Source organism: Scomber scombrus, chromosome 3 (genome assembly GCF_963691925.1).
Source record: "Scomber scombrus chromosome 3, fScoSco1.1, whole genome shotgun sequence".
NCBI classification, from domain to species: Eukaryota; Metazoa; Chordata; class Actinopteri; order Scombriformes; family Scombridae; genus Scomber; species Scomber scombrus.
Genome location: NC_084972.1, coordinates 8,819,346 through 8,843,324, shown reverse-complemented (window position 1 = coordinate 8,843,324; position 23,979 = coordinate 8,819,346). Strand labels below are relative to the sequence as shown.

The following is a 23,979-nucleotide window of genomic DNA, read 5'->3' as shown; positions in this document are numbered from 1 at the left end:
TGTTTCCATGGTGATGAAGGCTTGATGATGGGCAGACTTCCCAGAAAGCGCCAAGCAAGGCGAGGCAGACGCGGTTATCCTTGGGTTGCCAGAGTGACAGCCAAATGAGAAGCGTTGCAGTATGTTCAGTGAAGCAGCTTTGGTTCACTGTTTCTTAGGAGGATGAATCCAGTCTCAGACTAGCTGAGGCTGTGTAGTGGACTCACGCTGCAGGAAGGTGTCCCAGTCTCTGTGGATTCGTGGCAGGATGCAGAGTTGGATGCATGGAGCTCTAAACTAATCAGAAGAGTCCTTGGAACAGTTTTTAAAAAGTTTCACTAGCGTGTTCTGTCTTTCTTCTAGTTGAGAATTATTTTCTGGAGATTGTATCTCTCGTGGGTAAATGAAAAAGACAACGCCTGGAATACAACACAAGCCATCACAGCTGGTAAGGCCAGAAGAAGAAGAAGCAACAGCCGTCTGACAAAGAGTTTCCATAGTCTAGGATGTTTTGAAAGAAAAAGGATCCTTAGCGCTCTTTTGGGAGAACTTCTAATTAATTCTTTTGTACAGAGTGAATGACTGACTTTCAAATAAAAGGCAATAATTATATTCCTAGACTATATGAGAAGTACATGCACTTGCAAATTGAATATATTGAGTATACACTGAATGTAAAATGATATATTGCTAACTCGTTTTCTGTTGTCAATGCTACAACATCATGAAACACTAGGAAAACAATTCTAAATTGTAATGTTGATTAACCAACTACAATACAGAATAAAATCAATAAACCTTCATTTTCTTATCTGTAATTAAATATTTAAGAAAGCATTATCCTAGCAATCAAACCATAGCTAAATAATAGGATTATACTGGTTGATATCAAGTAATTAAAATGCTGTAATAGGTGCAACTTATAATTAACAGATTTTGAAGCAGAGTTTGAATTTCCTTAATATCAAACTAATTAAATTGCTCTAACAAAACAGTAACAGTTAACATGAGTCACATTTACAGATTTAGTGCATTTTGTGACCAATGAAGAAATATGGCTTCTCTTAGCAGAACTTAAGAGACAGTGAGCAACATAAAAAGACAGGATGGTCCATTCATGTTGGTGCAGTCTGCATCTGAAAAGAAAAACAAACCGGAAGGCACAGGTTTTTAGTCCTCTTCAGGTCTCCTTGACATCCTTAAGCCTTTGGCTGAGAGGTCAATGGGTGCGTGCGTGCGTGCGTGCGTGCGTGCGTGCGTGTGGCCGCTTCTGCACCTACACAGACAGACTCTTAGACCTAAAGAAATCCTGATGCAATCCAAACCTAATCCTAATTCAACTTCTCTTTTGTTCCTGAGTTTGTTCTCCTACATGTGACATGTAATATCATTCATTGCCTCCGAGGACATGTGTGCGTCACTGTCTGTGTCAGAGGTGTTCAGTGTTGACTTTCTGATGCTATAGGCCTACCATGGCTGTGTTGTGGCTCTCACTGAGTATTTCTTTTTGGAGCAGCAGTACCCATCTGCTGCCCGCTGAGAGCAACTTAGTCCATACAAGGTCAAGTAAAGGTGAGATACTAGTCTCTTTGGCCCTGGTGTATAGTCTGCTTTACTACTGTGTGAGAAGTGTATTCTGGGCTCTGCTCTCACTCCACCAGAGTAGAATGAGTGTCACTCCCCAGAGAGAAGCTGTCATGGGCAGGAAATGTGCTCTGAGAGGAAGAAGGCACAGATTCCACAAATCACTGACCAATGGCTAACACACACAACTGTTAAAAAAATAAAAAGAATGAATGGGAGGCAAAGAAGTTGAAGCAACAAAAAGCAATGCTTCTTAATTAGAAAAGGTTTACTTGAAAGAGTTTTTATCAAATCTTGCGGCAGGTGTTTATTAGACATGAAATTCTGTTCAGAGATGAACATTCCCTCCCTGAGGACCTGGAAGAGCCACAAAATTACAATTACACACCTGGAGAATTCTGCACTGGCAATCAGTAAACACGATTAAAAAACATTAAATATGAGGTGGTCTCCCATGAATCTCAATTTTAGAAGAACCATGGTAGTGGCTGTCATTGTTTTAGGATTTCTAAGTGGCTTTGAATGGGTCGGATAAGATCTAAAACAGGATTATTATTGCCATTATTAATTTGGTTTTATTTGCTCAACTCAGCTTCACACTTCAGCTTTTGTTCATGATTGCAGTCTCTACCATTAATTAAAGAAGCCCCAGTGTTTATGATGCGCATTTAATGGCTGACTGACACACATCTTAAGTAGGTGGGGTAATGGAGGGGAATATTGTATGGGTACCATTCGGGGAAAAAAAAGTTTTTTATTCATTTATTCATTTTTTTTCTTTTGACTTTCTTGTTAAAGTTAAGCATATCATGCTTTTCCTGATTTTCTGTTGTTTTTATACGTTTATAAGATGGTTGTCTGTGTTGAACGGTGTCAAAGTTCCAAAAAACGATGAACGTATGTAATGTAAACACTCCCTGCAAGTCAAAAGCCAGGGTTTCAGCTCTAGAGCTTCAAGCATGCCCACAAACATCTGTCTTTCCATAGCTGCTGTTGCTACGGTTGTTCCATGGGTTGTACAAGTTGTCCACTCACATATGTTGGATCGGATTCAGGGTTGAACATGTACGGATGAACAGTATTTGAGCCCATTTTGAGTTTCTGAGACCAAGTTTCTATTTTGAGTAAAGGAGGAGAAAAATAAGTGAAATCCTATTACTATTGTTTGTTTACATAGCCTCTGGAAATACTGGATGCCTGCCAGGGGACCAATCAGAGCAGAGTGGGCTCATCAGCAGGGGGACCCTAAAGAGACAGGATCTAAAATGGCCTGCTTCAGGCCTGTTGAACTGAGGGGCTGCATAAAGATCCAGTGTAAGACAAATCAGAATTTGTTTTTTTCTTCTTTTTTTACTGTAAATCATGCAAAGATAGAGCTCCAGATAATACATATAAACCTGGAAATGCTATTATTAAGATCTTAAATGAAGTTCTAAAAGTATTAATAAAAACAAGATCCCAAAAATCATAGTAACTTTGGACCTTAACAGCCTTTAGACAGGTGTTTTGACAGTAAAACCATATGTTGGTTATAACTTGTTTGTTAAGAGAATCACAATATATGTTGTATAGTAACAAGGTTAAAGGGATAGAAATGTTATATTGCACTTCCATAATGTTTGTGGATCCTGCCATGCCTATAATAATAAACACTCATGTCTTTAAAACTCCAGAGTCCCAGTGTGTAACCAATAGAAAAATGTCAATTTCTCAGACCCAATCTGAGATTATCCAAGCTGACATCATCAGACTAATTCACTCCGATTTCGGAAAACACAGGATGCATCTTACAACTTTCCTGTGCTCTTGTAAGGTTTTGTGATTGAACAGCCACATTGCTATTCGATCAAAGAGGTAGAGCTTTCAGAGAGAGTCAATGGTAACAGAATAATGTACCGCACTGGAAACACTGAGTGGCATCAACCTAAGAGCGACCTATGAGCAGAACCTCTCTCTGTTGTCTGGGAGGCAGTTTTGTACAGACATTGGTCTAAGTGAAGACAGAACTCTTGGTTTGGGTAATGTTATGAGCAAAAAAAATAAATAAATAAACTGATACAAGCAATAAGCTAACATGATACTAATTCTATTAATTATGATATTTTTCCAGCAGAGAGGGAAGACCACCTGCCAAGGTAGGTACAGTAAACAAGCCGAGTCATGTTGCTACCGACTGACGCTGCTGCTTCAGGATGTAGATTTTTATTTGCATATTTCATCATCTATTTATCACTCTACTACAGGAGAGCGGCATGCAGATAGAGTCAGACTTTTCCTGTGAGCTTGATGAGAAGAATCAAGAAGCTCAGCATCATTGTTGTCATCCATAAGATCTTCAGAATAAAAGATCTTTCCCCCACCAGCAGATTCACGGAAGCCCATTGAATTCCTTATAGTTAAAGGGGTCCTGGGGCTCAAATCCCAGGCAGATGTACTATACTGACTGAGGTCTTTCTTTCGTCTTGTGTTGTCAGATTAAATCTACTCCTGTTGTTCTAAATTGGTATATTTGCATTCACTTTAGATGCATTTGTGCCACCACAAAATGATATGCATTGTATATAAACACAAAACCAGATAACGTTTCTTATATACATGGGGTTGAGAAACTTAAACCAGATTTTTAACATACAGTAATTGTGTTAGACTTAAAATCAGTCAAAGAAAGTGCATTGATTTCTTGCTATGGCAAACCTGCAATATTAACGCTTCGCACCATCAATATCATAACAATAACAGCAACACATAATACATAATTCATGATAAACATAAATCCGGAGCCACTGGGTTTTAAAACTAAATAACTTCCTTTACTATTTTGCTGGGTAAGGGTGCATACACGTGAAAGGCTGTGCACATGTTTGTAAATGCATGTGTATGTATATTCGTGTTTGTGCGCTACATGTGGACTCATATATTTAAGGTTTCGTGTGTGCGAAGCGCTGGTGCAGGAGAAACGTTCACTGGAAGCAAAAGCGGTGGAGGCGAGGGCAAGATGACTGCACGCTTGGCTTGTTCTCCAGGCTCTCCCTCAGAAAAACAATAGAATCTTTTACTCTGCCTCTCCAAGTAGTGGGTTGTAGATTGGCAGCTGCCCAAAAAAAATGCAAGGTTTAATAAAGTATCTGTATGTGGGAGGCCTGGCGCATATGGCCACAATAAATTCATTTAGCACCATCAAAGGTTTTGAAATATTCAGATTTTCTGGAAGCTTTGTATTGGTGTGGGGGTGTGTGCCTACCAGGGGGGTCATTTCAGTCCTTACATTAACATAGGGATTATGTCATTTTGCCATTCCTTAATTAATTTCTTTATCGGAAGGACAACAGTGTGATAACACTCCTAACAACAACGAACAAGCGGATATATGATCGTTAGGCTAGTATTAGCATCGATATTTGATGCATAACAAGATGGTGTCAGTTTTAAGATAAGAATGTTTTATGGTATATGCTGAAATGGTCCCTGAGATAGAATCATCTAACCACTATGCTTTTATGAATTATGAATATACCCTGAAAGTAACACATTAGTTGTACTTGCACTGTGAGACAAGTGCCCTATGGAGGTAAAATCAAAACAGGGAGCTGCTTTTAATTTGACACTCCCCTAAAGGCCCTGTGATGTATGTTAAGTGCTGTGAAAGGTTTTATAGCCATTTCTGTTGGTTGCCTCAGATGCGTTTTATGTTGTATACTAATTATAGGAGGGTTAACATAGATGCAGTGAGGAGATTTTTGTTTGATAGCAAAGTTACACAGCTGTTATCATCACATACTGCAGGGTAAGAATAATGTACTCGCTGGCGCCACAGCACCTCACTGCTTAAGTGCAAAATCTAACAATGAAAGAATAAAATGTTCTTTACAATATCCCACACAATGGTAGCAAATGTGTTGTGTTGTCACATCGTCTGAACTACATGGCATGGTCTTACAATACCAGAGTGTACAGAAATGTCAGCCCTTTAGTGTAACGAAAGCTGAGTTTGCACGAAATTGAGAAAGCTGAAATATGAGGAAGATAGAGTGAGAGGTGAAGCGTGAGTGGGAGGGGTAGGGGAGGGTGCACAGACACAAAACAACATAAAAATGATAGAGGCGCACTGGAATCCAATTTAGAGGTCTAATCAGAGCAATGCTAAAGGAGAAAGAAGAGCAGAGCTGAGGTGGAACAGTGTGTCTGATGAATTCTGTGAGCACACATCAACAGCCATCTCTCCCTGCATCATGGATAAGATGGAGATTGTAAGCTTGGCTGTGACAATCTCTGAATGGTGGCAAATCGGACATAGTTATTTAACACAAGGGGTCCACTGATATAAATCAGGGATTTGATTATACACTCTCAGAGAAAGAGTATAGCAGAACTGTACCTTTTGGAGTGCAAAAGCGTATTACTCAAGCTGTGCCTTATAAATGAACACAACTATTTGTACCTTTTATAGGGACAATTGTGTACCCCAAGGGCCCAACATGTCCCATTAAACAAAGCATGCCATATTAGGGAAGGAGTGAAACATTTGAATTCCCCACCATTTTTGCATTTATTCCTTTTTGGTCACTGCAGTTCATTAGCTCAGTATGTAACTATGTCCACATTGGATGATTGCACAGCTTACAACTGAAGTCTGGTACCAACATTCAGAACCAATACATGAAATAGTACCATTTACATAGCCAGGATGGCAGAAAGTAAGAGTGGATGTCAGGATCATGGATGGGCATAGAGCTTGCCTGTCTTTTATCAAGGAGACTAAAGATCACCTCCATCACAAATGAGGAATGAATGTTTGTTTGTTTTATTAACTGTATCCACAATCTTTCCCTAAATGTTAGTCAATTTTTGTTGCCTCACCATAACATACCAAACCAAAGTTGTTGTTTTGTTGTTGTTGTTGTTGTAGCCGAGATCTTTACTAAAGTAATCCTATTGTAGCTTCCATGCAGAGATACCATAGAAAGAAAGAATTTTTAAACACTTACCATTTGACATAATAAAGAAACTTAAAAACCTGCACGATCTTTGTTTTTTAAAATCGCCCAAACCAATTGTCCTGCCTGGTGATAGGATTGCCTTATTTTTGGCATGGAGAGGTTACAGATAGCAGAAATCTGTCTTGACCAGGGCTTTTTTTTCCAGACTAAATTGAGATAAACAGCACTCCTCAAATCAGCAGGACTTACTACAATAACTGACCAAATGTTCCTGTGGTTACATTTGCACAAAATAAACAAAGTGGAAATTCATGTTGCTTTATTTCTGAACCACCAACGTTGCCCTCTCTGTCCCCCACCCACCCCTCACTTTTGTTCCCCCATTACATCCACTTACCCTAGTGACGACAGCAACTGTACTTTTTCTTCAGGCTGAAGTGGTACAAATCGCTATACCTAACCATCAAAGTGTACTTTTGTGTAGTGGATGGGAAGGTACAGTACAGACCCTTTCCAAAAAATTAGAATATCATGGAAAAGTTGTTTAATTTCCATAATTCAATTCAAAAAGTTAAACTTTCATAGATTATAGATTCCGGGCCCACAATTTAAACGATTTCAAGTATTTATTTATTTATTTTTACATAATTTGGGCTTCCAGCTCATAAAACCCACGAAAACAGGAATTCAAAAAATTAGAATACTGTGAAGAAATCAGCCCAAATTTTGCAGGGCATGAATGTTTTAAACTGAGTGTCACACACTAATCATCTACTAAGCTCAAAACACCTGCACAGGTTTCCCCAGGTGTCATTAAATTGCTTCAGTTTGGGTCAATTGTCTCAGTTCGGTACAATATTGGGAAGACTGCAGACATGACAACTGGCCAGAAGACCATCATTGATACCCTCCATAGGATGGGTAAGCCACAAAAGTTCATAGCTAAGGAGGCTGGCTGTTCACAGAGTGCTGTATCCAAGCATATCAATGGAAAGTCTAGTGGAAGGGCAAAATGTGGCAGGAGAAGATGCACCAGCAAAAGAGATGACCGTGGGCTTCAGCGGATTATCAAACAGAGAAGATTCAAGAATCTGGTAGAGATCCAGAAAGAGTGGAATGAGGCGGGAGTCACAGCTTCAAAAACCACCACATTCAGACGCATCCGGGAGATGGGCTACAACTGTCGGGTTCCTCGGGTCAAGCCACTTCTGAACCTGAGGCAATGTAGGAAGCGTCTCAACTGGGCCAAGTGATGAAAGTAAAGTGTGCCTTTCATTCGGGAATCAAGGTCCAAGGGTTTGGAGGAAGACGGGTGAGGAACAGAACCCAAGCTGCTTGAGGTGCAGTGTGAAATATCCACAGTCAGTCATGATTTGGGGTGCAATGTCTGGTGCAGGTGTTGGTAAAGCCAGAAGCACCAAAACCTGGTCTGATGCCCATGCCATCACAGTGCATGACTGGCCAGCCAACTCGCCGGACCTAAACCCCATTGAGAATCTATGGGGTATTCTCAAGAGGAAAATGAGGGGCACCAGACCCAACAACAAAGAAAAGCTGACAGCAAGCATCAAGGAAATCTGGGCTTCCATAACTGCAGGCAATGCCACAGGCTGATTGCCTCAATGCCACGTCGCATCGAGGCAGTGATTAAGGCAAAGGGATTCCCAACCAAGTATTGAAGATTGACATATCGTTTTGAAAGTACCATATTTTGATTGATTTGATGTGATCCTAATTTATTTCTTTTTTTTCCTGCAAAAACTGAGAAGTAAATAGTGATTTCTTCACAGTATTCTAATTTTTTGAATTCCTTTTTTCGTGGGTTTTATGAGCTGGAAGCCCAAATTATGTAAAAATAAACAAATAAATACTTGAAATCGTTTAAATTGTGGGCCCTGAATCTATAATCTATGAAAGTTTAACCTTTTGAATGGAATTGTGGAACTTAAACAACTTTTCCATGATATTCTAATTTTTTGGAAAGGGTCTGTATGTGCCTAGGTCTGAAAAAGACCCATTATTTATCTGTTACGGTGCAGCTTTGACAAAATGTACTTTTCTCAATAAAAATGTAAGATGTATGTGCAAGGGTGTAACTTTGGTTTGAGAAGGGGGAGGGGCACAAAACAAGGGTTCTGGGGGGTCCTCCACCATAAAAATGTTTTCGATTTGAAGTCCTGTATTTTTATACATACATGTAGGTACTATGGTGATACAAAATCCAGGAAATAGTGAAGTTGGTCATAATGATATATTCTGCCAGAAAGTATATCATCTACTTAGACTGGTAAAATCTGTACTGGATAATCTCAGAGAGGGCAAAGTTTCTTTAAAACACAGTTTCAGTATTGTGAAAGCTTGATTCTATTTGTGAAAAACATTAATTGTCCGTGGAGATGACGTTGTGCTATTAAAAAATAATAATAAATGAATCTGCAAGTGGGGAGGACGCAAATGGGATTTTGAAAAGTGGGGATGACATGTCCCCCCTGTCCCCAGTGGAAATTACGCCCCAGTGTATGTGTATTTTCACGTTGTGGCCTATGTGTCCATGTGGCATTTTTATTGTACAAAACCTTCCCCATCAATATCAGGCTCATGTTCCTAGTGCCCACTGTTTACCCACAATCAAATAGTCAATTCTCTTCACACATAGGAAGCAATTCATCTGAGGTTTATTAGTTGGAAAGTAGAGATGCTGTTTCTTTAATACATAAAACCAATTCAGTTTTTCAGTTTTTCAGTCTTTCATAGGAATAAAAATGACCTTGGGTTTGACATGGCACTGGTGCAGCACTCCTGTAAATCTGAACTTGACACAAGATTGGGCTCAATCAAAGCTGGTCTTGTAACCATGCCCTAACCTCAGAGAACACCAATTGTTAATGTTCTTGTAAGTGTCTTACAGCTCTCCTGAAGCCAGATCATATTTCATGTTTTTATTGAAAAGAGTGCACATTTGAGTTCATAATCGCCTCTGCATTACGCCAGGGGCCCATTCCTCTCTGGCTTCTCTGATTTATGTTTCACTAATCTCTGCTCATGCTTGTATAAAGTGTGAATGTAGCTAGTGGCTGACGTGGATATCTGAGAGCATTATAAAGCACTACAGGGAGTCTCTGGCTTTGAGAAATTGTATGGATGGGACAGTGCTGTGAGTTTACAGCAGGGGCACGTTCAGGGCTGCAGTTATCTATTAGCCCCAACTTACTGTCAGGGAAAGAGCAAACCACAGAATCTTAAAACCAGATTATGTTGTTCATCTGCAGTATATGTTGGGTTGGGACATTGAAGTTGAAGTTTTTTATGTTTTCTTTGGTCCGTCTGGGATCTGCACATACTGGGTTGCTGTTGAGATTCTGTATTGAGGTGGACTAACTCTGATTCGATTGGGGTTGTTTTCCTGAGTGTAATTTGCACATCAGGGAGAGAGTTCCAGCTGTGATGAAAGGAAACTGATTCATAATTCATGGGGTTGTAAATGTGGGTGCGACGGGCTAATGGCTGAAGTGCTGTTATATAATGAAATATAGCATAATGAAATTTAGGAATACGGTATGACCCCTGTGATAGAAACCTGGGTTTTCTAATGAATTTGTCCATACATGTCAAGTTAATTTTGTTTCACCATAATGTAAGACGACCTCTTTTTTATTCAAGGTGAAGTGCTTGCCAAGCATGTATATCCTGCTGGCATCCAGAATAGAATTAAGTGGTATAAACAAAACAACCACACTTGTGAAATATCCACTCTTATTACTGTCAGTATCTAAAATGGGAACAATTGACATGCATCTCTCTTTTGAAGTGACACTTAAGACTCTGTTAAAGCACAGGTCAGACATTCTTGCAAAAGAAATCATTAAAAACAAGAGATGAAAGAAAGGTAGAAGGACAGATTTGAGAGAGACAGGAGGATAAACAGAGAAAGAGTGGAAGAAAGAGACAGCCATAGCATGCTAAGGAAGCACAATTCCTTTGTTCTCATGCCACACACAGGAAAAGGCCACATCAATGATGTTGGCTGTTTCCAGCGAATAGCATAAAAGAGAGAGGGAGAGAGCTAGACGAGAAGAGGGAGAAAGTGAGCGTAATCCATTTGATATTCTGGAAGGGACTCAGTCCTCCCTGTCACCCGTCCATCCTTCCTAGGAAACACAAAGAGCATTATGCATGAAGCCCAGAAGGTCTCTGAGCATACACCATGCTGTCGCACGGCTCCACCGTACAAAGTCACTTCAACACCATTTCTCTAGGAATTCACAATGCTGCATAACACAATAAAATACGTCCAAATCAATGTGGGGTTAAGAGGTGATAATTCCCATAGCTTTTGGACTTGACCACCTCCCACTGCTCCTATTGAAGTATGACTAACAGTCAGTCACCTTTCAGATATGACATCTTTTTCCCTGTAGGTGGAGGTTAAATAAAAAAATGTCATGGAGTTATAAAAGATATTCAAATGCAAATGTGTCCTTTTCTTTTGAAGTCTCAAAGTGCTGTCTTGGATTTTTCAGATTTATGTGGATTTTCTCTTAGGTAGAAGTGCAAAACTTCCTTATTCTGCTGTAAAGTTTAGTGATGAGATGCAAGATGGGGATGTGGCAACCACCCAAACATTGTGAGCGTGTGTTTTGCAGATAGAGTTAGAGTAAAACACACCACAGGGAGGGGAAATAAAGAAAAAAGATCAAGCCTGAATCAGATCACACACAGAACAAGCTATGCGATGGCATATCTCGATAAAGAGCTGGCGAGACAGAGCCATGTTCACCTTGCATTCATTTTTGGTAATGCAACTACAGGCACAAATCCCAGCATGTCAAGCAATCTGAGATAAACAAAGATTTCCCTCTCACCTGCTTGCAGACATGCATATTTGTGCAGACAGTTTTCAAATCTTCGAGGGACATTGTGGCACTTTGTCTCCATTTCTCATATCTGCATGACTCAAGATTTATTCTCATCATTTCTTAAGTGTTCTATAAAAGGACTGGACAATATTAGCTGTAATACATAATGATACAGTTTTCATAATGATGAAGGGAATGATAATTCATTTACTGTATATATGGGTTTTGCTTTGTTAATTCCTAAATTTTGTAACAAAGAAAGTGTTAGATCAGTCAATATGATGAGGGACAGTGCCTTTTGACTGACTGACAAATCTGGATTTGACTCCCACACACCTTCAGTACATCTTGATCAGTGGGAAAAATATTTGCATCCCTCCAAGTTTAGTCCACTTTCATTGTTCAGTTTTCACTGTAACGTTTTATTGTTTTCTTTTATATGCAAATGTGTCTTTTCCCTGTAAGCTAAATTCTTACCACTCAGTGTACCTGATTTTAAATAAAGCCGGTGAAAGATTCATATCAGTTTGGGGACATTTTTAGTGCAGGACTCAACCCTATGGTGCTTAGTAGTATATAGTGTTGCTTTGTTTGCCAGTTTGTGATGACACCGTCTTCCTGTTCTCACTAGTTTCCTCCCACAGTCCAGACATGCAGGTCGGGAGATTAAATGAATCTAAATTGCCTGTAGGCATGAAGGTGATTCTGTCTATATTGCTCTTGTATTGGACTGAAATTGATGCAGCATTTTTTACTGACTCTGCTTGTGAATTCTGTATTGAGTGCCATGCCCTTGTAACAAGATACACTGAAGATGCAACACATTACTGTCACATTTGTGGCACCAAACAGCATGGAGATGCCATAAAGTATCCTCTTATCTAAATACTATGAAATTCAATTCAAGTCCATTTTGTTTATACAGCGCCAAATCACAACAGAAGTTATCGCAGGGCACTTTTCACTTAGGGCAGGTCTAGACCGTACTATATGTTGTTGTTATCATCACTGTATCGTCACTATGTGTCTGTGTAATGCTGCTGCTACACTGTAATTTCCCAGCTTGGGATCAATAAAGTATATCTATCTATCTATCTATCTATCTATCTATCTATCTATCTATCTATCTATCTATCTATCTATCTATCTATCTATCTACTCTTTAATTACAGAAACCCAGCATTCCCCCATGATCAAGCACTTGGCATCAGCGGAAAGGAAAAACTCCCCTTTAACAAGTGCCATGGTGTGAGTCTTTTTTGTTTTCGGTCCAGTGTTCTTTGTCATTTCAGTTGAGTTATTTTTTGTTTAAAGACCACCCCACTTGTAATAGTAGCTTTGCAGTGCCCGGGTTTGGGTGCTTTAACTCTGGGTATGTGTGTTTGGATGAAGTGGGAGGTTGATGGGGGTTGATGGAGGTTTGGAAGTTCGAAGGTGGCATGCGCAGTATCCACTCGACTACCAAGTCACCTACCTGGAAATGTTCTAATTGTTTCGGCTGACACAGTCCGGCGTACCAGGGCTGCGAAATACTGCTTGGAAATCATAAGAGTGTTTTGGCTGGACAGGCAAGGCCAGACCCCGTGGGCTCAAGCGTCTTTGCCGCCTTTGGACGAAAATTCCAAGCCACCATCAGGCAGTCAGTAAGCCATTGTTCAGTGGTCAGTTCCCCCGGCCTGCGGGTTCGCCTCTATGGCTGGGGAGATTACTTCCTTTCTCCCTATTTCTCCCCGGGCCGCCTGCTTTGTAGTGAGATCCAGATGCCCCGTCTGTTCCAGTAATCTTGTCACGGAGCCCGTTGCGGGGTTCATGGGAGTCTACTCCTAGCGCACGCGGCGCAGATTCGTCAGAACATGAAGTTTCTCAAACCCTACCGACCCCACCCTGGTCTCTCTGTCATCTGCCGGTTAATCACCGTGAACTTGAGACTGTGTCAAGCTTTGGTCCCTGTTGCATCAAAGCCACGGGGTGGGGTGGCGGCCATCCGCCCACCCCACGGCCCGAGTGGCTGCAGCAGGGGTCTGTTGTGCAACCCTCTCACCCAAGGCATTCCCACATCTGCTCGTGACTGAGGGCTACTTGATTGATCCCATCAGTAGCAAGCCTAAGTACACTCTAAATTAGAAAGGCTTCAGTTAATGTGCATTCATCAAGAGCCATAACACATGGGTGCTGTCCCCTGCCACGCTGCGGAGACCGTGATGGGTGGGCAGTTTGATTGGGGCAGTACACCTGATGAATGGTTATGCAGGGCTGGACAGAAACCTCCCATAGAGTGGAAGAAAACATTTTACTTGAGCTTGATTTTCAGTAATAAAATTGCATGTGAACTCAAATGATTATCAGTTGTCCTTTGGGTTTGAAGCATGAGGTAAAAACTTAAAACTGGTCTGTGGCGCTGAAGCGATGTTGCTCATTTTTCCTATCCTATCATCTGGTGTGTGGTGGAAAAGTGACGTCTCTCTTTCATTCCATCTTGTCAGCATCTTGAGTTTTAAAACATACTTTATATTTGTATATTGGGAGAATTCAAACATACAAAAGTAAAAGCAACAATTGCATTAAAATAATGAAACATCTTCAAAAATAATACATCATTAAATAATCTTGACAACAAAAATATAGAGTATAAATCTACAATGTTAATGGAAATAAACCTCAAGCAGAAGAGGGCTCTAGATGAGCGGCCATCTGCCTTGAACGGTTGTTATACACATTCTATTTACAGATGTTCACAAAAGCCCCATACCTTCTCATAATAAAGCTGCCAAGAAAAGGCCTGTGTGATTGCTGAGCTTTGCAAGGGGCTCAAACACACATGTCACTTAGAATTCAGCTGTGTCACACCCCAGACCAAACCAGTGCAGACAAATATTGGTTTTATGTCAAAAAGCTACTTGAAAGTTGGATGTGTTAATCTTCCTGCTAATGGCCTGGCAAAGGCCTCCTTATTATTCTGGCCCCAGCTTCCCTCAACCGAGGGTGTCTCCACAAGGTTAATTAGTGTAGGGTCCCCTGAGATTCCCCACGCGATGTAGGCTTAGGATAGTGGAGGTGCCTCTACACAAACAAGGTTAATGGAGCCACAGATAACTCCCTCCTTCTCTTTCCCTCACCCACATGCAACGAGAGTGTTACTGTGCCCTAGTTATTCGTCAGCCTTTAAAAGAGCTATATGTAAGAATTGCTCCAGCCTGTCCTGTCTCATAAAACCACTTTGTACCTAAAGAGGCGATAGTGAGTCACTGATGCGTCCAGTCTGCCCTCAGTTTAACATGAGAGAGGGAAGAAGTAGCATTGCCCCGAGCAACCAGCAATGATTGCAGAGATTTTGAAGCATTATTATGTCACTTAAGTTTCAATATTTTTTCAGGTTGGAAAGTAACCAAATGGAAAGTTTAGCTAGCACCTGTTTTAAGTTAGCCTAGCTTTAGTTAGCTGGTCCATTATCTGAAATCATAGCAGCCCGACTCCTAAAATGATCAACGTCTGTCATCATCCTGGGAAGCACATGATCTGATTAGCTGAACTGTGAAGCTCTTTGGTAATTTTTGGTAATCTAACGTCTTCATAGTATTTTGATATGATGACACCACAGCATAGATTCATGTTAAACAGTAGGCTTCTTGACATCTCATGTTAGACGGAGGGTAGACTGGGCACTACAGTGACTCACTCTCATCATGTCTTGAAGTATAAGGTGGTATTATGAGACAGCATACAGCACACAGCACATAGGGTGGAAAGGCTGACTGCCTTGGGAGCTGGATCTGTAGGTATTAGCTATTGAGATGACATTCACATTTGCTTGCGGTCATTGCATTATTTAAGCAATACCTCAGTTGGCAATGGGAAATGGCAATATGGTAAACAACCAACTGCTATTTCCAGCCATATTATGTGAAGAAAACAAAGACATTAAATCATCATGTGTCAGTGTGCAGAAACAGCAACAACAGAAAACATTTTCGCTTCTAAAAAATGCATTTGGATATCATTGCGCCCGGAAAACCATTTTAGGAACTATCATCCATCAATGATCTTGCAGCGTAGCAGCTTTTCTGATGTAGGCAATAATGTCCTATTGAGCTAATCTCGAGCCCATGGGTCTATCTTTACGAGGCTTAAATCAAAGAAATAAGACACACAGAGAGAACGGGGCCCTTCGAAGGTCACTGTGTTACAAATGACTTTGCATCACGAGTCACACTCTGAATCGCACCCTTGAATAAAGTGTGTCTCCGAGCCATTCCCTAAGGTGTATGATTAAGCACGCTGCACCTTGCCATGTGCCATGTGCAACACTCTTCCCAACCCGCCTGCCCCACCCTCCTCCCACCTCCCACCTCCGTGACCTCCGTCAGGAACAACATGATTTATCACACCAATATTCCCTTCAGTACCATCCTGATTGCTTTGATTCCTCTATTGACATTTCCTACCATACCACCTGCATGCATTTTTCATGCTTGTCCTGGGATGGTGAGCACGCATCCACCAATGATAGTCATAAAAACGCTCAAAAAGAGATACCTCATCTCACATGGCGTGTCTGGAGCTTTATGTGCAACAATCATGTTTATTTTATGTTCCACGAGTTCACAGGCTGCACAATGCAGCCCTGTCTATCGCTGCACATCTCCTTGGTCATTTGAAGATATCACCTTCAGAGAGAAAGAGATGAGAGGCATCCTGCTGCTTCTTCGAGGTCACAGGCAAGGAGGGCACTGATATGCTGGAGGTTTGAAAGGGGAATGAAAGGCAGGAGAGGAGCAGCTAAAGGTTTTAAAGCATGACCCAGTCCCCCCCTTTGGTGACAAAAGGGGGCACAGCATGTGCTGAGGGGCTGGTGAAGGAATCTGGCTCCTCTCACTCTCATATGCACATCTGAGCACGTTCACAGTCTCTGCTGGCCTTGTCACTGTGTTTATGACTGTTTGTGTCTGCATAGTGATGTGTGTCTTCGTGGGTGCCCGTGCAGGTTTGTGTTTATCAGGTGTGATGCCTGGTTTTGTTTGGATTACAAATTCTCCCTTGGTGCAGTGAGCAATGCTGTGTGTGATTCTGAAGCCTGAAATGAAACAGGGCTGTCTATCGTAGCCAGCATTTTAGAAGTCATCATTTCATTCTGTTGAAGTTGGGAGTTTGTCAGCATTTGTTTTTCATTGTAGGAACACAAGAAAGTTGCCCTACCCCCTCCCTGTGCAGTGCAGCAAAACCCCTTAATGGATATGATCTGCATGTTATCTCTGCTGTAAATACGTTTTGAAATCCTACCAATGATCCTCCATGCACCCACTTACATGCATACATGATTAACAGATCAATCAGATTTGTGAGTGCTTCTCTCATATGATATCATAATATTATGTCTCCCATGCTTTGATCCAGGCTGGTTATTTCCATCCAGGGAACTGCAGCAAAACCTGCAGGAATATCACACACTCGAAGAGCCAACACTTCACAAGCTCTGTCTGATACATCTGTCTCCAAGCATGGAGACCCACTGACTATGTTATTCCACAGCACATTAATGGAGGGCCTCCAGCTGAGTGTGGCTGACAGACATCTGGGGGAGAGAGATAGCTAAGATGTGGCAGCTCCTGTCGTTGTATTGATTCACTCTCCAGCACTGACATTCAGAGCAGACACAAGCCAAGCTTTGCCAATCTTATGTTCTTGGGCTGTTATGGATTTTATGGTGGAAAAGTGAAAGTTATTGTGTGTGAATCGAGATGTTGTACTCAACTCTGGGGGGGGAAGTCTGCCCTGCTCTTCGTCTCGAGTGAAAAATGTTTACTGTGTCATAATCTCATAATAAACTCTTTGGGAGGGAAGGATGAAAGGGAAGGCTCAGGCTAATACATATGCATAGCTGTGACATTGTGAACTCCAAGGGTTAGTGCAGAAAATGATGACTAATTATGTTTGCCGTCTGTCATATCAAAAGATGTGCTGAGTACAGGATGGCGATGACCGTCCCCTCCTCTGCCCATCTCTTTCACTTTCTTTCTTTGTCCGATCTCCGTCAGTCTCAGGTCTTTGTAGCGTCTTTCTTGCCTATTTTAATTTCCTGTCAAGCAGTCTGCTTGCTGTCTGTGTGACTAAGCTGCTAGATTCCTTGCTTGTTGACTCAGCAGTTAAGTGCATTAATTCCCCATCTCGCTCACTCATTTGGTATTCTGATGGATAGAAAACAAAACTGTGCTCTGGCTAGCTAAAGCCACATAAATCTATATGTAAACATATAATGAAACAGAGTCTAAAACTCTAGCTTTGTGTTGGATCACAGCACTGTTACAAAGCTGAATAGCTACTTTCACAACTTGATTGCATTTATTTTCCCTTACTCTTATATGCACTGCCTGTACTTTGGGCCTCAGGGCATTATATACATACATTCACGGAGGTCAAACTTAGTGAGTTGGTGCTTGCTCATGTCTGCTTTTCTCAAAGGCTGAGAGTTGGGCTGTGAGTGCAGATTGTATAAAATGGAATTGAACCTATCTGCATTCAGTCGGAGAAAAGGTCATTAAAGTGTCCAGGCTCTGTGCATGTGTGAGAGGGGGAGTGTGAGACAGACAGACGGAGAAGCAAAACCTTTTGGATGATGTGGATTTTTCTTTCTCTCTCTGGTGATCTGCTATGCTGTCCAGCCAGTCACGTTAATGAGATGGGCAGAGCCCTGCTGTCATTGTCTCATTGACTTTTGAAGAGGGCTATGTAGTCAGAAGGACTGAGCTGAATACTCTTTTGAACCCACATCTGGGAAATATGTTTAACAGGCAGGTCAGAGAGAAAACGAAACACAAAAAGAGGCAGATTGAATAGAAACAAAGCAAAAAGTGATAGTAACACTGCGAGTGGAAGCAGGGAAAGAGGGAGACACCTGAGATTGAAGTGAAAAAGAGAGAGAGAATGAGAGGGCTGGCAGACAAACAGAGATGGACAGCGTGGTCCAGAATCTGGGCAGGCTCAGGGTGTCAGCTCCAGCCCTGTGGGTTGTTAGCTGAGCACCCTGCTGCTACTTAAGTGTGAGGGAAGGGTCAGATCTGACCACACGGCCTGTTGGGAACTGCGGCTCTCCATCTCTGGTGTTATCACTGCTTGCAGCTCACTGAGTGGAAACTAACGATAGATTATTGAGGGAAACCGCAAATTAGTTGCTCTGCCTCCACATTCACTGGTTTTCCTCGGGGGAGATGAGCAGAGGGAAGAAAAGATGAGACGAGAAAGAATTGAACTTATGATTACCTTTAGTTTAAACCAGGAAAAACAACCAGAGAACATGATAAAGATTATTTTCTTAACTTAGAACATGTGTTCAGAAACTGGTGGCTGAAATCAATGTTACAATGCCATTAATCTTTATCTACACATGCTATTATTCAGTTTTTATTCTTTTATAACATATTATGTATGTTTTTTACAGTTTTCTTATATTTATTCACACTCCATGCTGCATGACAGCTAAAAAGTAAAGGTTTGTTTTCTCTATAACTCTTTTACATCATCTTAACTGATAATAGCTCTCCTGTATCACTTACATCAACAGGATAGTATGAAATAAGTACAGTACACTAATGTTATTTAACAAAGTAGTGGTGTTACCTTTTACAGTGTAATATGAATAGGAACATGTCTGGATAAGGGGTAATGTTAGCAAAATAGGAATTACTGTAAGTCTCATTCAACTTAATAAAAACGACCTAAAAAAACCATAAGCATGTCTGCTACACAACACTACACCACACACGTATGCAATGCTACAACAGGTTAAATCAAAATCTCATATCACATTTCAGCTTTAGCAGAGGTCTTCCCCAGAAAGAGTTTAAGTCTGCTGTTTAGTGTGTTGGCTTTAATCCATTGATTTGATTTCAAAGCCTTAAAGCAGTTCAGTATAGTGTATTTTACTATATAATCAGTAGCTTCAATTATATTTTGTCTTTTAGATTTTATTATTTATGAAAATGAGCACACAGAAGAGATTTTATTTTTTGTGTGTGGATGAGATAATGATTATAATAACGAGTAATAATATAATAATATTATATAAAGAAAAACAATATATTACTGGAGCTTTTTTGTAGCTTTTGTGTGAAGTGCTGCATTGTCTCAAAATCCAGACTTTGTTGTAAATTTAAGATGCGTTGTAAGCAAGATAAAAACTACCACAATTGCTTTGTATTCTTGGAGAATAATGACATGATTTCTATCACTGGAGACAAAAACACAGTTTTTGCTCTGCGAGACAGGACAACATCCCAAATGAGAAAAGTTGAATTGCATTAGTAAGGGCCATTGATATTCTGACAGTCTTCTCTGAATATCAATTCTCCAGAGAGGAGAAAAATCCCTGGTGAAACAAAGAAAAAAAAAAAAAGAAGGAATCTAAAGCCTAAAAATGTTCACGTGAATCATCTTTTAGTCATTCTGCTTGGCTTTGGCTCTTAGTGAATTTTTAGACTTAAGTTATACATGTCACTCTTCACTGACAGGAGACAGGCCAGGCATTTTATGCATTTGGTAGAATATGTTGACATACTGGTACTGAAATATTATGCCAGTGCAGCACTTTTCACTTCATTTGTGCTTTCACAGTGGTTAGTTTAAAAAGGCTGGCAACCAAAAGACTATTTCACTGTGTGGACTTCGGATCACTGACTATCAAAAGCTCTCACCCAAAAGAAGGGGGTTGAGAGCAAAAATATCAAATAAACATGAGGCAAATTCCCTCCCAGTTGACATTAAAGCAGTTCACATTTGCACATTTTAAAAAGTTTTCAAGGTTTTACAATGTAGATTTAGTTATTTAACCATAGCAGGGCTTAGAAAAAAGATCTCTTGGTTGTAGTTGTTCATCATCCTCTCCACCCCCTCCGTCTTGTCCTCCCTAGCCTGCTGACACTGATGGTTTCTAAGTGAGTATCTCATCCCTCTCTCTCTCCCTCTGTCATAATCATTGCTCTTTATGATCGGTTTGCCCTCTCTGCCCTTTCAAGATGTGGCATGTAATGAGGGCTCTGGAGGACTGTGTGAGTGGGCTATTTAGCTATTCAGACAAGATCAGCTCACACATCCCACGCTCTCTAACTCGACTCCCTACCAATACCTCTCAGCTGAGCGCAGTGATTGTTTGTCCCGCTCACAAGGTCAGGTGCTGCATAGGGCTGGTTCTGCTCAGACATTGAAAATCCATGTGAAGCCTTTTAGTGTCTTAAATAGAGGATTAAAATGAGTAATTTCAGTACTTTATTTCATAGATTCACAAATTCACAAAGTGTTGTGATTATTTTAGAGAGTTAAATAGCTGCAAATACAAAAAAAACCTCAAACTGATAATAATCATAGACTGCTGTGTTAACAAATGATTAAATAACTACATTTTCATGTCAGGTCATGTAAATTATCCATCCTTTAAGAGGTTATTCAGACATTTATCAGCAACAAACCATCATTTCTGCATGTACTGTAGTCTAAACCCACTAACACACAGCACAAATGCACATTATTCATTCTCTAGCAGTGCAAGCTGAATCATAGACATTAGAAGTCTGCACTGAACTGGGTGGACTTGTTCAGCTAAAGAGCAAAGTATACTTCAATGCATATAAATTCATTATGCACACTGACTTACCTATCTCAAAATTTCAGATGTTAATTTACAATAAACCAATGCATTCCTACCAACATCCTACAGTACAGCTACTTCCAACCCCCCCCCCACCCCCCACCCCCCCCACCCAAAAAAACAATAACACATCAGCCTCATGAATGTTTAAACATATAAAGACAACCTACTTATACTAAATCCCAAAAGATCTGCTATCATCATTTTTTTGTATAAATATAAATACTGTACATCCACACAGCCTCATAAAAATGTAAATAAATAGATATGGCTTGTTCGAGTCATACATAGGCAATGCAGTCCTCCGAAATTATAACACTTTTATTTGTCATAGTTTATTTTTCTCCTCTTGTTTCAAGCTTCAGAACCATTTTCACTATTAACTTTAATTTAACTGAACAAATTTGACCTCTCTACACATTTGTCTAAATGCTGTTTCAAAGCCTTTTCCACAATGTCAAGAATATAATTCTAGTGAACAAAAGAGTTACAAAAGTAAAGCTAGCCAAAGATTAAGACTTATTATTACTGTATTTGTAAGTAAAGTAAACTCCTCTTAAAGTTGAAACCCTTAACCCCCTCACCCCCCAAAATATATGTGTGTATGTGTATATATGTATATGTGTATGTATATGTTTGTATAAGTATAAGTATAAGTTTAAGTATATGTATATGTATATGTATATGTATATGTATATGTATATGTATATGTATATGTATATGTCATCAGTGGTGGCTATGGCATTGCAATGAGTGGAAAATCAAATACTGAGGTATAAAGATATAAAAACAAAATGAGCATCAGACAAAATATTATTCTCTCAAAGTTATGAAAAAAAGATCAGTTATGCTGATTATATTTTTATTAAACAGTTGAATGTTAAATATAAAAAAAGCATTTTTGATAGTTATTTTAGATTGCGGCATAACCTGAATTTTATTTCATTTTCATTTTATGTATTTATATTAACTTGACTATGATCACATGACATGGATAAAGTAGCCTACAACAAATGTGACTAAAACAATGTAAGGATATTTTTTTAAAAGGCACCTAATTTAGAAATAACTTGGATGGAAAAACACATTTAAACATACAATAGTGACTTAAAGAATACTGTTCATTTTATTATTGTTCATTAAATTAATTTATACATTGTCTTTGTTTATTTCTTGAGTTTATTGTAATTATATTTGATATGTAACTATATTGTGTATATTTCATTTTATGTTTGTGAAGCACTGTGTAAACATGTTTATTTGAAAGGTGCTATATAAATAAAGTGTATTAGTGTTTTACTTGGGTGAGTAACTTTCTCTATAATTCATTATGCTTACATTCTTACATTCAAACAACATATAATACTCATCTCCTAGACAGTTTTCTTGTCATTACAAAGGTTTCTATGCAGCCTTTTATACCTTCTGTTCTAATGACCTTGAGAATTCAGACATAAGACATTTTCTTTGGTCTAAGTAGACTGTGAATGTCAAACTAATAACAGCCTGTGAGTGCATGCTGCACATTGAACTAGGGGGAGTGTGCCTGTGTGTCTTCTTTAAGCACCGCCCATGTCCGCCGGTTGACCTATGAACGGAGACGTTAACGCGCACATGCTTCCGACGTCACCTCTCTTTGGTCATCCGTGTCAACCATGGCGGCATCCGTGGCATCCCAGGCTGCAGCAAGAGGACTGAGGACAGCAACCTCCAAGCACATACTTCTTGACAAACTGAAGGTAGTCATACACCTGTCATTCCTCAGAGTGCAGCTCTCTTCTGTCACGGTGGTCTCTGCTGCTGTACGCCCGCTGTTAGCGTGTCGGCGAGCTGTTAAGTGTAGCTACCCTGCTAGCAGGTTAGCATGTGTGAGTGAGCAGAGGTTTGACAGATCAAAGTTGAACTGTGGGACTCTGTGCTCAGAAAAACCTGTAGTTGTGTAATTCACGCCTGTCTTGTAATAACAGCAGTTCTTCTTCCTCTTCAAAAAAAAATAATACACAGCTTGTGAGAAGAAAACTTAATTAAAATGTTAAATAAGTGTTACATTATGCTCCATTTAATCATAACCTGTCACTTTTGACCCTTAAAACCCTTATAACCTCTAATGTATGTTTGTTAAAAAAAAAACGTTTAAGTGTTTTGTTACTTATACAGTAGGCTGTGGGAGCACCTGGTTCATCATTAACAGCACAGACATGTTCATAGTTGAGTTGTCATACCATCTTAACATGTGAATCTGAACCCTGCTACCTGGGAACATCAGGACGTTTCTGAATGCAGCACCGTTTCAGATAAGACCACAGTCAAAAGGTTGACTCTTGCACTTTGATCACTCAGTGTCTCTTTTTTGAGCTGTGAACAACAGAATGAATCTGATTAGGTTTATCTTTGTACACGGTGGCAAATGATTGCTGTTACATTGTGAGCCCCTCTGCAAACAAAGCATTAGCCAAAAATCATTAAAGAGAGAATGGACACAAAAGCTGCTAAAGCCACAGAAAAGCAAGCGGGAATAAATCTCCCAGTATTGTATTGAATAACAAACAAATACACTTTTATGGTGAACTAAGCAGTGTTGTGTCTTTTGTAATAAATTTCAAAGCTTCAAGACAACCAAATGAACATATCAGCATGTAAGCAGCGGCTCAGTTTGATGTTTTTTTAAGTTACGTCTCTATTTGAAGCGCGTCTGTACAAACACTTATAACAAAAGTACAAATATTCTGGCCTAAAGCACAAAGCAGGAAACAGTAAACACTTGTCCAGTCAAGTGATTACAGTCTGTTTGGCACTGTGGTAGCTATAATATAGTATAGTTGGGCTTTTGCAGTCTTGTGCATGTTATTTTGTAATGTCTGCCTTTGCTGTGTGGCTTTGATAGATTTTGGCACTGCTGAAGCCCTTTTGACTCTTGGAACTTGTTTTAAATGGAGTGGAAAAGGGTGTTTTTTGATGGCTGGTGCGCCTGGAGCACAGTGGTTAACAG

The 23,979-nt window shown here is 40.1% G+C and overlaps 1 protein-coding gene across 1 annotated transcript in view; it reads left to right on the top strand.

The window, feature by feature from the left end:
- The first annotated feature begins 22,617 nt into the window (after positions 1-22,617).
- The window catches only part of suclg2 (succinate-CoA ligase GDP-forming subunit beta), a 97,671-nt gene continuing 96,309 nt past the window's right edge, over positions 22,618-23,979 (top strand). Inside the window, exon 1 of the mRNA XM_062444291.1 lies at positions 22,618-22,729. Coding sequence (XP_062300275.1) covers positions 22,646-22,729 — 84 coding nt within the window. The 5' untranslated portion in view covers positions 22,618-22,645. The remainder of the gene's footprint in view (positions 22,730-23,979) is intronic.